General features: G+C 41.7%; 2 protein-coding genes across 8 annotated transcripts in view; both read right to left on the bottom strand.

The window, feature by feature from the left end:
- Positions 1–677: 677 nt before the first annotated feature.
- On the bottom strand, positions 678–4153 carry c5h15orf61 (chromosome 5 C15orf61 homolog). 2 transcript variants are annotated; one of them, XM_069190577.1, is made up of 3 exons: positions 2729–4153; positions 1562–1906; positions 678–908 (listed from the first exon to the last, which is right to left on the bottom strand). In XM_069190577.1, the coding sequence occupies exons 1-3, from the start codon at positions 2730–2732 to the stop codon at positions 781–783; spliced, it is 477 nt and encodes a 158-aa protein (XP_069046678.1). In that variant the 5' UTR covers positions 2733–4153; the 3' UTR covers positions 678–780. The 2 variants fall into 2 exon arrangements, with proteins under 2 accessions (XP_069046678.1, XP_006628803.1); XM_006628740.3 differs by lacking the exon at positions 2729–4153 and adding an exon at positions 2664–2720.
- Positions 4154–4254: 101 nt separating this feature from the next.
- The window catches only part of iqch (IQ motif containing H), a 36997-nt gene continuing 26748 nt past the window's right edge, over positions 4255–14503 (bottom strand). For 3 of the 6 annotated variants that reach the window (XM_015343100.2, XM_015343097.2, XM_015343098.2), the window contains 5 exons: positions 10515–10685; positions 8324–8449; positions 7724–7785; positions 6607–6715; positions 4255–4494 (listed from right to left, as the gene is read on the bottom strand). In XM_015343100.2, coding sequence (XP_015198586.2) covers positions 4405–4494; positions 6607–6715; positions 7724–7785; positions 8324–8449; positions 10515–10685 — 558 coding nt within the window. In that variant the 3' untranslated portion in view covers positions 4255–4404. The other 3 variants (XM_015343099.2, XM_069190566.1, XM_015343102.2) reach the window with 3 other exon arrangements.

The following is a 14503-nucleotide window of genomic DNA, read 5'->3' as shown; positions in this document are numbered from 1 at the left end:
AAGGCCATATTCACTGTCTGGTAATTAAAAACCATTTTATCAGCCGTAAATGCGCGCCTGCTTCCTCGCTCACTATTGACAGTCTGCTTGGCAGTGAGTGAGCACTATTTGACTTTAAACATATGAGCTGCAGTTATTTAACATCCTGCCTTAGCACAGAAACAAGAATACATGAGGGACTTTTTACTTGTTCTGAATTTTCCAGTTTCTATTGTCCATCCATCCATTTCCTCACAGCTTTATCCTATTCTGGGTCACAGGGGAGTCAGCCTATCCCAGCAAGCAACGCCAGTCAATCTCAGGGCACACAAAGACACATACACACTCACGCCAGGGCCAATTCTCCCACAAGACAATTAACTACTAGCATGTCTTCGGTAGGAAACGAGCACCTTGAGGAAACTCCACCTGAACATGGGGAAAACATACAAACTCCACACAGATAGCACCCCAGGAACTGAAACCGGTATTCCAGCACTGCAAGGCAACAATGTTAACCACTGCACTACCCCAGTTTCTATTTCTGTTTTTTTTTCCAGTTTGAACTTTCAAAGTATTTCAGTTGGATTGCTGGTGACCCCTGTTAGAAAACCATACTACCAGCACAAATAAAAAGGAAAATTCTGTCAACAAAATATCTGTCAGGACGTGACCCAATGAAAATAAAAAAAGACATGTTCTGATAAATACATTTTATTATTAAAACTAGTTGAAATATACAGTATTCTTCTAATACACAATTTAGGGCCTCTCTTTCCCACTGTACCTGCAGGAGAAACACTAAAAGCGCGCTCCCTCCTCTTCTTTGTACAGAAAGTAGACCTTGACTGGCCCAGTGCTGGTCTGGACCGTCTCTGTTGCTCCCACCAGCATCCACGACCCCAGGCCGTAGGCCAGAGTGGGGATTCCTGGCGAAGACAAGGGCAGTGCCATGTGAGCGGTACAGAGGCTGTGTGGCACGTCTGACAGGTGATGAGATGTGAAGAATTTCACGATTGGATAGGCCTTGCATTTTAACAGCATTGAAGGGTTGCATCACATTTTATCCTGAAATCCACAAACAAACAACTGTGTGCACAAACCCGTATGTGTCTTTAAAGGTCTTCAGACAGAATGAAATTCTTTCAAGAAGACGGATATGTAAGATAGCTTCAGGAATGTGAATGCCAAACTCATGCAACTGGCCACAATGGAGTCTTTCAATGGTATTCGCTCACTTCTTTTTTAACTCAAACTCCTCTAGAGGGGCCTAATCTCTACAGGCTCATTCACCATTACACAGCTAAACCAGTCCTCGTTATTGATTTGCAGTATTTTGCAAACATTATCACCCCTTTGAGAGAAGTCGTTCACAAAGACACTTATAGTAGGACATTTAGAGACATCCACTAATGCTCCTCAACTGAAGCCCTAAAAACATGATGCATTTTTGACCCTGTCACAAAGTGGGCCTTGTCATCCCAAGTTGACTGGAGGATACGGTTTTATTATTTAGCCAAAATGAGGTGAGGACGCATGAAGGGACTCACATCTACACCATCTCTGCAGCTGCCCCTCTCACCTAAGTTCATGACCTTCAGCACTGTGAAGAAGGTGTTCTGCAGGGAGAGGTCCTGTGGGGGCGCTCTGGAGCAGTGGTACTTGATGAAAGGGAAACAGCCGGTCCTCAAGACGTGATAGTTGGCGCCCTGCACAGCCCAGTTAAAGTGCGAGAGGCCGAACTGATCGTTGGTGACCGAGCGGTAGGGGACACAGAAGGAGGTCCAGTGGGGAAGCTGGCGTTGAGCCAGGTGGCAGGTCAGGACTTCTGAGGCTGGGGGTCGAGGCACAGCTCCTCTCCATGTGCTTGGGAACAGCAGGACTTTCAGGAATACCCCATGGATCTGGCGGAGAACCTCCGTCATTGCTACAAGAGGGGGAGTCAGTAAAGCAATAATAAAAACCTAGGATATAACAAACCAGGCATTTATGTACTTAACACACAACTTCCTGGCTCATGAATCTGATATACATGGGCACACAATTATGGCATAATATCCTATACTTCAATGAGCGTTTATAAACTTTCATGCAAATCAGTATTAAAGTATTTTATGCACTCAAAACGTACGAAAAACACCAGATTCCCTGTGCTGGCAAGGAAACCCCAAACAAGAAGTTTTAAAAGCTTTAAAAGCTACAGTGCTTGTTTTCTGAATTTCTGAACTGCTATGAAATTTACTGATCGGGGAACACGACAATTTTCTGGTGGCGTGACTTATTGTTTAGTGATACAATGTCTTTGCAGTCTGCAAATGTATTCTGAGCTATACTGAGTATCAGGAGTCTTCAGTGCAGCTTTTCACAAACCCTAAATATATGGTACTCTTGTCAACCACCACCTACTGTACGCATTCTGAATGACACGAAGCAATCGTTTAAGGAGCTTAAAGCGTTCAGTTTTCACTTTAATTCACATATATGCTGACAGCAATACAAGAATCGCATTGTAAAAAAAACAGTGAGTGCTCGAAAATTACAAGCACCACCTATGACTCTTCGCGTTTAATTTCACCAATTATAAATCACACACAGGTTGAACCTTTCTTCGAAACAGTTACAAACAGCCCTGGCATTATGTCATACTCCTCGGGTGAACTGGCAGCTTAAATGGGTATATTTACTTATCGTGTTTCAGAAATCTCAACTCTGCTACTCCTTTTTTAAACATTCTATTCTCTTCACTCACCCATTTGATATGCCCGTCCCTCTTCTGTTCCGGTGAGAAACTTGGACTCGTTATTTTCCGTTCCTGGGCTGAGAAAGTAGCCTGCGAATTTGGGTTTCGGATTCCTTCACAATCTTGCGGAGCTGAAACGCAGTTACTAGCCTCGTTCTTCAAGTTAAAGGGCACGGTGAATTAGGTGCACAGCAAATCCAACAGCACATTTTCACAAACCATTTATTGTTCAATGGCAACGACAATGGTTTTAGACGTGAATGTGATAGATAAAAGGTGAAATCATTCTGAATGGCGCCTGGAGTTAATGACGTGTGTCGCGAAAATTCCATTGAATAGGCACTTGTGCTACGATATTAATATACCGCACAATTTTGACAGTGTCTAGCCTAGGATTCTAGACTTTAAAATGACTGCATACCTCTCACACATAAAATTATTTACTTTTATTGCCTAAGTGTGGCTCGTCTAAGATGTCACATTGAAAGATACACATGTTATTACTTTACAACATTGCAATAGTAAATTTGTGATGGAGGCAGCAGGCTTAAGTGTGAGACAGTCTAGTACAGTATCTAGGGAGAAGGGGTTGTAATTCATATCCTTGTTCTTGCCAAACCATATTTCCCAGATCCTCGTATTTTTTCGTTCATTTGTTATTATTTATCTTTGTACGTGTTGTATTATATTTAAATGTTGCTAGCGGGCATACATCTTGGATAGACCATGAGATAAAGACAGCTGTGCTCCTAGAGATAAATGGATGTCTTCTAGAATAGGTGCATTAATTTAACACGTGCGTTCTCATGATGTTATTGCCTGATATGTAGAGCCTTTATGAAGTCCTTTGGTAGTTTTCAGGAAAGCTGCTGTACATGTTTTTCCACGCACACTATCAAACACCAGGAGTCAAGCAATAATGACACCTGACTCGCAGATCACTGTCAGCACTGTGTATCTGCTAGGATCACATACCACACAGTGCTACACAGCTCCTGGGATTATATGTTACTGAAGATAAAAAGTTGACTTTTTATTAAAAAAAGAAAGTTGCCTATTGTTTCTTTGAAATCCATTTGTCCTATTTCTAATGGGATAAGTGAAAAATTGCACTTTTACACTATATTTCACTGTAAACAAATAGCAAGTTTACTGTATAGAGATGCACAAGTACTCAGAGCAGTTTTATAAATGCTGCAGATGTTTCAAAACCATGTTTTATGAGTTATAGGATTGTGGATTATTTCATTATGCAGTGAATCATACAAAAGTGAATAAACAAGCTCTTAATTTCGATCTTTGTATCACGTTTTGTGAAGGAAATAATTAAAGACTACAGTATGAAACTAAAAGCATATACAGTACAATGAGATATGAATCAAAATGAGAAAAATATGGAAAATAACATGTACTAATATCCCAGTGTGCATTTCCTTTCCACAAGGAAAAAATTATATTACATAATAAATGCATCTTCTGGTATAAAACTGTCATGCAAATACATACAGATATGTTATTACAAATCTGCGCCTCTGTAAAAAAAAACAACTTTATAAGCATTGGTAAGTGTTGTGAATTGTTCCACAAGTTTTGCAACACGCACAATTGTGCTTCCAAAGAGAAGCTGCATGTAGTTTTCTGCTGTCGCGCCCACATGCTGTCTCAGCCTGATGGGCGGCGGGGCTCTACGACGCCGAGCTGTCTTCTCCCGGCGATGACGAGGCCTGGTTCTCCACCGTCACGCCCAGGATGCCTTCGATGTCCCGAATGAGCTCCTTCAGGACAGACCACGCTGCAGTCAGCGCGAGGCAGTGACAGTACCTGCGGTGGCACTGACAACAACCACGCCCCCTTGCCCCTGCTGCCCACCCGCCGCCTGTAAGCTCCAAATCGTACGCTCCACATCGCTGCAGCGCTCGCCATGTTCGGTCACATCTTGTAGGTCACGCCTCACCAGGGGAAAGGAGGTTAATCAAGCAACACATTTTTTGCACCATGACCTGGTTACAGGCAAAACAGAATTCTTTGCATAACAGCTCAGGAGTATGTATGCTATATAATTAGACTCATTTACGGTGTGAGGATGCTTGTGATCAGTACTTCAGTTCCTGTGCCTTACTGAGGGCGCTGTATTTAAAAACTGTTTTGTGATAAACATTATAAAGGTTTGTCTCTAACTTGTTATTGCAGTTTCCTAAAGAAACAAAACTAGGCCTCCATTTCCTAGTTCATTTCTGGGGGTAAGTGAACACAATTTCGACCAATTGTAATTAAGCTGGACTGGACAGTTTGAGGCAGCACATGACTCAGGAGACAGCGACGCACGAGCAGAGATTTTGTTGTCACCAGCAGGGCCTGATTAAGACGTCGTTTGGCCCCCTGCTTCTATGTTAATAAACCATCACACACATGAAAAAAAAGACCTGACAAACACGTATATACAGTACATAGAAAGTAGACATTAATTCCACACTGAAAAGTAAAAAGAAAAAACCTTTAAACACTATATTTCAGCTGTGGCATTTTCTTCAGGTGTTCCTCTCCCTCTAACAGCCCTGAACAAGGGTCTGTAGCTGAAATGTGCTTTTTGTTTTACTTTTCAGGGACCTAGTTTGGCCATGTGTTAATCCAGTCTGGGTCAAGTGCATGAGCTGTTCTAGCATCATTCAAACATCAAAATAAAACATGCAAGTGACTACTGAACTACATTTTTTTTTCAGTTATTTGCAAGGAAGTATGGAAATACACTTTGAACAAACTGTTCTGAACGCAAAAAAAAGATGGCTTTCCAGTTCTCAGTAGGAGTTTCTCTTCCAGTCTGCCCTTGATCATAACTCATCACACTGTGGGATACCCTATACTGTACAGTGTCCATGGGATCTTATCAGAGAAAAGAGTAGGTACCGCGCAGCTCTAGAAGGTCAGAGTTCTCACTTCTTTATTTTCATTTTATTACCGAGTTTTTTTTACTTGTATTTCTTCATCAGAATAACTAGCAGTTCATAAAAGAGAAAAGCTGTCCCATTCTTGACCCTTTCAGCCCAGCCAGCTCATGATTTACAGACCCCCGTCTTCAGAGAGAAGTTGTTGCTGGACCTTGACATGAGCTCTGTTAACGCTGCACCACCCAATAAATAACATGCCAAGGGGCTCTGAGCATGCAGTCAGAGGAAACTGCATACTTGCCACCTTGCAGTGCTAAACAAGCAAATGCACTCTTCAGCCCAACACAACACACTGCTTAATTACCTCGCTGACTGCTGAATTACTAATTGTCTCTCATTACCAAAAGAGATTCTCTTACTGGTGTGTTTGTGGAGAGTGCAAGACTATCCTGATCAGTAAGAAGTGATAACTGAGCTGATATTAAGGTGAAAAAGTGACACTATGTGGGGCACAACAACCAAGCAAAATATTTAATTACTAAAACAATAATTTGCTCAGTTTTGCTCTATGGCAAAACTGAGGGATAAAAAAGTTTCTAGTGTCCCAGTTTACCACTTCAATAAGACCCCTTGCCACTGTGAGATCTGTAAGTTTCCACTGACTCAAAGACCAGAGCACATTATTTGCCTTATTGTTTCAATGTTTGTTCTTTCTGTGTACCATACTTATCATAATGTGTGCGTCCATCATGGAAAACAGAAAAGATAATTGAAAAGAATCAATTCCATGAATACAATGCACTTATTATCTTATTATGTTGATCATATGTGTATTGTATACATATCAAGGAAATTAACATGCAAAGAATTTATAGAAGACACATTTCCTAGTTCCTTGATTAGACAGAGATAGAGAGATAGCCTGTAGCCAAACTGCATAATCCAAGGTTTTTGTAGATCATAAAAAGAAGAACAGCAATCGTTAGTCAATTAACGCCTTACCTTAAAATTGGTCTGGCCTTGCATATTGGGGGCTGATATTTCCTGATGAATGACAGAGAGATTCCGAGCAAAGGTCAGGAGGGCTCCCTGGAGATCTTCAGCGATTGTTCTGTTAATGATACCCAAACAAACGAGTTTACTAATGATTCCCCCTGCGTGCTTAAAAAACAATCACCCCCTCGTTTGGACAGCAGCGCTGGAGCAATTTAATGAGTATTTTCAACCTGAGAAAGCAGCAATCTTTGGGGAGAGATGAAAGATGAGGTAGTATTTTAACTTGTCAACATAAGGATTTGTGTAATAAATATCTTTTATTAATCAACTCAGCACGGCATACCAATGGGGTTCACTCAGCCTGCAAGTAGTCCGCAAATACGATCGGACACCAGTTAGCATTTCATTTCCCTGCTTAGACCTCCACATGGATTTCTTGGAAAGATAAATTTTGTGGATTCTAATGAGTATCATGCACCACTGGAAGAGGCCATAGCAAACAACAAACAACAGAGACTTCACTCTGTGAGAGGTCAGGGGTGCACAGTCTCTCCGGCTGCCTGACAGTCTAACTGCTCCTGTACAGGCAGAGAGAAACAGGGCCACTGCTGCCATTCTAGTTACTGCTCCAGAAACACAGACAGGTGGAATTGTGACTTCTTTTCTGTCACATGTTATTCGTCCCGACAGTACAAGACCTCTTGTGGCACAAAGAGGCGTGATGTCAGGGAAAAGCGCTGCTTTCCAAAGATGATGGATGTCACTGTACAAGTTTTTGTCTTGCCGACCAAGAGGAAATATTTTTGAGACACAAATGTAACTATTAAAGGATTAACTCTAATAATAGACAAGACTTCAAAAGTTCAGCGTGTCAGTTTCGTGTCTGTACATTTTTAGGGTGTTTGTAACACTAGTTAAAAAGGAGGGTATCAACAGCATGCAGCACATCTAGCACCAGTAACTGGTAATTTATTCCCCCAATTCCCTCCCATTAAAAATGTTCATGTTCCTGCCTGTTGCCCTTGCGTTTGTTTCTGAAGCCCACAGTGGATGATGGGTAACAAAACATCCCTGTGTTTCAGTGTTCACTGCTGACTGGATGTTACACAGAGGGAGTACTCACAACATCCCCAAACTGTATCTCCGACTGCTGTCGTGCAGGACAAACAGGCTTCCTTGCCTTTCCTGGAGAACAATAACATGTGAAATGAAATTAGATGTTTTATTTGACATATTGTGATGCCGAACAGAGTTTGTCCCTCTTTACAGGAATACATGCGTATGTTTTTTTATACCTTTATACAGGTGGATGTATGTGTATCTCAGCTAAAACAGACAGTGAATCTAAATAAGAATGGAACCTTACCATTGTTTAATGGAACTGTACCGATTAAACAGTCATCAGGCTTCAGCCCTATGGTGGTGGTAACCTTAAAGCCCAGTGAAGGAAAGCTGGGAGCATACAAGGCTAACAGAGGACAGCCCGGTGACCTCTGCCAGCCAGCCTGTGTATCAGAGTCCAAAACAGATGCCAAAGTTGTGTGAAGCCGTCAGGGGAGTGTCGGGTAGCGTGCATGTTTGATGAAATATTTATCCAACAGATAAGGAGAGAGGGAGTCTGAGCCAGGTGGCTGTTTGAAACTTGCGTCCCAGTCAATAATTAATGGCGGCTGCCAGGTAAGTGCTGTCTTTCCACAGCGAGAGGGCAGAGTGGAGCCGTTACCTTAATGTCGAAGCCCACGCCCTGCGCCTTGCACATCTGGAAGAACACGCTGTAGTGCACCATGGACAAGTTGGTGTGGCGCAGCCGGCTGCTCATCACGGCGTAGCGGCTGGTCACCGGGGCCGGCTAGCCAAGGAAAAGTAGGAACAGGGCATTGTCATTTCTCTCCTTTCTTCTGTTCTCACCCAGTCTGATGAGGTTCTTGGATCAACAGGATACTGCCTAATGCCTGAGCCGCCACATCAGATCACAGCTGATTTCCAACCAGGCACTCAGATCTCTAGGGGATCCCCTGGGACAAGCAGAATCTTTTCACCCCTTTCCTAGTGGGGTAAAAAATCAACACTAATATAGAGAGATTTCCTCTGGAAAGATGCTTTTAACACTTGTCATCAATTTAGATCTGATTTTAGTTTTTAAGTTAGAAGTCTTTATTTTTTGCAAAGCTGCCCCCTAACCAGAATAGGCTGAAATCCCTGCAATCCAGAACAGTGTGAGCAGAACAGCTGAAAGAAGCGAGAAACAGTCCAGGCTGGAGAACAGTAATTCCAACTGCTTCATCTGCAAAAGGGCTCTTAACAGCACAGCAAAGTACAGTCCACAGACACAAGCAGAAAGAAAAGGGGGGACATCAATTTACACACAAACATAGGCCTAGTGAGGCAGTAGAAAGTCCTATGCGCAGTACAAAAGTACTCTCATCAAGGGTCAGAAGAACACAGCTACTGGTAGGGGCAGGATGCCACCCAGAGAAGAGGCAGTAAAATGCGGTAAAATACTCATTAATGTCAAAAGTGCTCCAATACTTACTGTACATCCGAAGTGAATCATAAGCATGTGTGCTTTGAAAAATAAATAAACACAACCAAAGAAATGGTCTCTTTCTCCAGAGACATCCCGTAATTAGTTTTCATCGTGACACATTTAAGTTGACATACTTGGTGTCCTTACATAACAATAAAAGTGTCTGGCTGGGATTTAATCATGTTTGTAATATTCATAGTGTTAATAACCGCCACTGCTCAAACCATTAACTTTAAAAAAGAAGGAGCCTGCGAAATCTGGTGTGTTTCAGCGTGAGGCTGAAGCTAAATGAATGTTTGATAAAATAATACAAGTAGCAGCTTAACAAGCGTAAACTTGTGTTTGCCACTAATAATGAAGTCCCATTGTTTAAGGCCTGGCATCAGGTTGATGAGGTGCTTATTGTGGCCACTAAATGTATGCATACACATGCATAATGAATTGCAGTATGAATTATTAATGTGTTGATTATTTAGGCTCATCTATCAGGATGATAATGTATTCTGCATCCATAAACCGACTGGGTTAATATATAATTACAGTAATAGTAGTATTTAACACAAATAAAAAATTCAAAACATGCAAAATAACCTCCTCAGCTGAACATTTTTCATGAAACACACACACTTCCCTAAAAAAAGGGGTATGGGTACAAATCATACTTTGAAAAATAATAACTCCAAAGACTATGACTCAAAAAAAAGGAATCTGGGGAGACTTTAGGATGAAACTGTGAGCCTATTCCTATCTGGATGAACCTAGATCTCTAAGACACAGCAGCCCTTTCACTTTATTGCTCTGCAGTGTTTCCTTCTACATGGCTTTTTTGGATGCATAGCTTCATCACCCTGCCAGCGAACCAGGTAACCATGTGTTTCTTACAGACAATCCCAATCACACCACAACGACTGCAAAAATGAATGGTGGCTGATGACTACATGCCCCCCATCCCCCTCCCCGGAGCACTGCAAGCTCACCACCTTCTCTGTATTAGAATTGGCGTGTGTGTATACATCCCCTAAGCATCATTCTAGGAACTTTTTAAACAATGCCCAACGTTTAGGTGTACCACTTGTGTTTCCATACAGGCGTTTAAAAGTAATGTCGTTTGAAATTGGGTTTGAGGAGGGGGTTGTTAAAAGACATAAACCCAAAGCCCTCATTAAGTATAGTCCTCACCATTTCTGAGGGACCCCTATCTGTAATAAGCAGTAATTACGCCATTCCATGTTTAACCCCAGCTACGCACAGGAGAAGGTAATGGCTCTGTAATGATTCGTAATTAATTTGAGCTGGTGATGAGAAGCCAGTCTTCAGAAACACTTTCTGTAGGCAAGAGAGATGCAGTGTAGCAAGAGAGATGCTGTCTGCATGAAGGCAACAGCACCTGCACTGCTGCTGGCCCTCTCTGGCGCCGTGCTGGACGGACTTCTCTTGGGGGTGCGGGGACCTCCAGACAGCTTGCCCGGCAGTCCAGACGTCCGCCGGTCATCATCAGCAGTAGCTGGGTCATGGCAAGTTGATCACTGTAGCACAGGTCCAGATCAATGGCCCATACCTATGGAAACACCAGGGGGTGATGGCTGTTACCATGTCATGCCCAATCCCTTCGTGATGCTCAGTACCACAGCTCAAGACACAGGACTCTTTATAGTCTGTTCGAATCAAGTAGCATGGGATTATGAAGTTTCTATTAAAACTTCAACATGCAGTATGATACTATCGGTTGGTCGTTGGATTTACATTATTTCCCAAAGCTCAAACCGAGTAAAATCATTTTTAAACAATAAAGCATATGTCAAAAAGCAAAGCTTTTTTTTCTTTTACTCACTGAAGTTAAAGTATTGCTTAACATTCTTTAAGCAGTATGGGGCACACTTGGTTCCCAGGGTTTGCGTAGTTAACATAATGAGAAGGTTGTAGCAATAGTAAGATCTACAGTACTGTTAAAGTGGAAGTCTTTTCTAAATAGCTTTTTAGTAAAATACTTACAAAAATACATACCTTTTATTCCTAATGAAATTATCCACATGGAACAAGGTAAGCCATAAGTAAAACAAAGTATTTATTAGTATTTAGTTGAATTAATTCTATTCATCTTAACTATATTATGTGTGCAACACTTGACAGATTAACACGTAAATTCTGATACCAGGTAATAATGAAGCAACAAACAGGCAACAGGAACAACAAAGGTTGAAATAAACACCTCAATAAACAACTTTACAGAAGACCCACAAATCTGCTGGCAGGCCAGAATTTTAAGGAATTTCTCCCCATAGATAATAAAATACAGCCATGAAGTCATAAATATCTGAAAGCAGTGAGGTGGGGGAGGGCGTTGTGACTCTGTGGTCCCTGTACCCCAACTCCATCACTTCACCTGAGTTAGTGTGTGGAGCAGGAGGAATTCTGCAAGGAGACTGGCTTTCTCCAACACACTCGCAAGAGAGCGACTCAAGATCCGCATGGTAAATGGCATCATTATAAGGATATTAAGGGGTCACACAGTCAAGGCCTTATGCTAAAACAGGGCTAATTTCTGAATAATATTTTAATAGCAATGCCCCCTCTTTAGGAGCATGGAAATAAATCACAATTGAAGGAGTTCTTAATAACTAACTGCCAGGTGGCCCTCGTCTAGTCATAGATCCTATTTGTCAACCTAAACGCTGCAGCCATCAAATGCAAATGGCTACTGATGGAGTCTGCTGGCTGACCCCTGTTCTCTGCTGGTTTAACTGCGTTTTATTACAGCTCAAATTCAGAATCCGTCAGAGCTGTGCACGGGCCAGTGCTGCCTGGCTCACCTGAGTTACGGGACTGGGGTGTGCCCATCGATGGCATAATTAAAACTTAGCGGGTTTAAAAGGGGCAGGATTGTAAGAAAAGGCTGTAGTGGTTTAGTACCGATTAGGTATACACCACGCCGGATTGTCCATATATATTATATTGTCCAATCAACACACTTTTCATCTTGAAGCACCTACTTATATTTGCATTTGCAAGGTTATTATTTTTCTCCCCAGAATCACAATGAATAAAAGAAGAGGTGTTCTACTGAGATGATATTATGGTATCCCCGCAATTTTAACAGCTCAATAACTTTAGGCAAATTTAAGGCAAATTTAGGCTAATTCTCATATGCTCAACAAAATATATTAATGCTTAACATACCTGAACTGTATCTGAATTGTGTCTGGCATAGAGAAAGTCTGCGGTTTGTAACAGATGATTTGTCACTGTGGGAACTCATGCTTTAAGGCTGATGGTTATCTACTGTAGCTCACATGACACAAACTTTCCTTTCCTGAAGTAATGCACAGTGCCAGTGGAAAAACTGTTCCCCACTGATGGCTGTTGCTGATTTTGTTTGTAAACCCATAAAGGGATCCATCTGTGAAGGCAATGTATCAATTCCCCGCCGCTGTACTGAAAGCAACCTTTGGTTGTATTGAATGAAAAAAAAAACGAACCTCTGAATTACTGACCAGTGATGTGAAAAACGGTACATAAACAACAAACTACAACGTACCAAACTGATTGCATAACCCAGCACAGAAGCCAACTGTGTCTAAATTTAATTTTAACCTGGGAATCAACAGAAATAAAGCCCTGAGCTGCCCTGATTTATTACCATATTGATCCCGTGGTCGCTCCGTTCTAGTTAATACCCGAGGCTGGGTGATGGGCAGGCTCCAGAGAGCCATTTACCAAGTCTGTAAGAATCAAACAGCCCTGCCTCATTGTCAGACATAACAAAGCCAGCTGAAATACGAGCCTGGATTGTACCTGTTTCTATAGTCCACTTTTTCATTAAAAGCCACAATCCAGCAGCTGAGGCTCCATTACTTCACAATGTGCTGCAGGAATACAAGGGCAAACACATGCGACCCACTTTTCTCTTTTAAAAAAAATGACGGCTTTTAGCAACAGGTTTGAATGTAAATGGCTGTTCAAACCCAGACACGTTTGTATACATGCATCGCTCTTGTCTGCTCCAGTTATGGGGAGATGCGGTTTGTAATCCAGATCCTTCTGTTAATGGCTCAGGACCACTTTGTTCTTGTTTAGGTTTTGTTTTTTTTAATGCTTATGTTGTATCATTTCAAAAGCACAATCTGCTTTTAAAAATAAGTTACGCTCATCGTTAAGGGGTCCAATGACATATCGGACTACACATCTTGTATTTTATTTTGTTTAAATGCCTGTTTTTGAATGGAAGGGATTATAAATCTATTTCCTGACTAAAATAAATGTCATTTAAAATTGCTTGGAGCACACTAAATATGACTTCAGGCTTCAGAATAGGGCACAGCATATTTGTACACCTTTACTGTCTAGCTTAAGTGGAAGATGACAATTAAAAAAATCTAAAGAGCAAAGCTTTAATTAGAATTTTCTTTTCTTGTAAGCCATCTTGAAAACTTCCTATGAATGCTGGAAACCCGGTGATGAATGCTTTAGATTTAAAATGTATTGAGTCATTTATCAATGGCTTGTTAGGCCTGATGCAATCTGTATATGTTTTTAATCATTTTGATTGCATGTATCTGAAACTTGATTATTTATTGTACTTGACGCATGTATAGCACCACACACGTTCTGTGTCCTGCTGTAACCTGTAAAGTATGACAGCAGTGAGATGGTACTCAGCTATACAGGACACTATACCAAATGAACATTGGTTAATTGGCTGGGGGACTGCGGTAGAGCCCCAGTGTTGCCTGCTGGATGCAATACCTATTGGAAAGAGCCAGGAGGAGAGGGGCTTTATAGGGCTGACTGGACAGTGGAAAACACTTTGTCCTAAGCGGCTTTTGCTGCAGTATTACAGGCTCTAATGCTGCTTCTTCACAGGGGATCAGATTAACAGTCCTCCATACTGCTTAAATAAAGGCTCCAGTTCCTATCTGTCTGTCGGTCTGTCTGTGTGGTGGCTCGCTCTCTGCCTCAGGACACCTCACTCCACAAGGACGGGTGACGGACACACTCAGCTCCAGCCAGGAGTGGATGAGCCTCAGCTACAATACACGCAGCTCAACTACTCCACATACACATCTCTCAGGACAGCCCCTCAACCAACATGTCCATCTGTCTTCTGTGTGCACAGGATCTTTTCATACTGTGCTTTACCAGAAACAGTACCTCAGGGGTTGGGGGAAGAACCCATCAGGACCTTGGTGTTCCAATTGAAGCAATAAGTCAGCATGTCTGGCAAAATAAATGTTCTATTTCATTCTGTACTTTGAAAACAATTAAAACACATTCATAGATTTTCTCTACGTTTTATTTATGATGGGGATATTCTGTACATTTTAAATCTAAATGACTGAACAAGCATACCATACTCAACTTCAACCTAATCAGCATCCA

Source organism: Lepisosteus oculatus, chromosome 5, assembly GCF_040954835.1.
Source record: "Lepisosteus oculatus isolate fLepOcu1 chromosome 5, fLepOcu1.hap2, whole genome shotgun sequence".
Taxonomy (NCBI): domain Eukaryota; kingdom Metazoa; phylum Chordata; class Actinopteri; order Semionotiformes; family Lepisosteidae; genus Lepisosteus; species Lepisosteus oculatus.
Note: the sequence above shows the minus strand (reverse complement) of the source record. Positions and strands in the feature narration are given on the sequence as shown.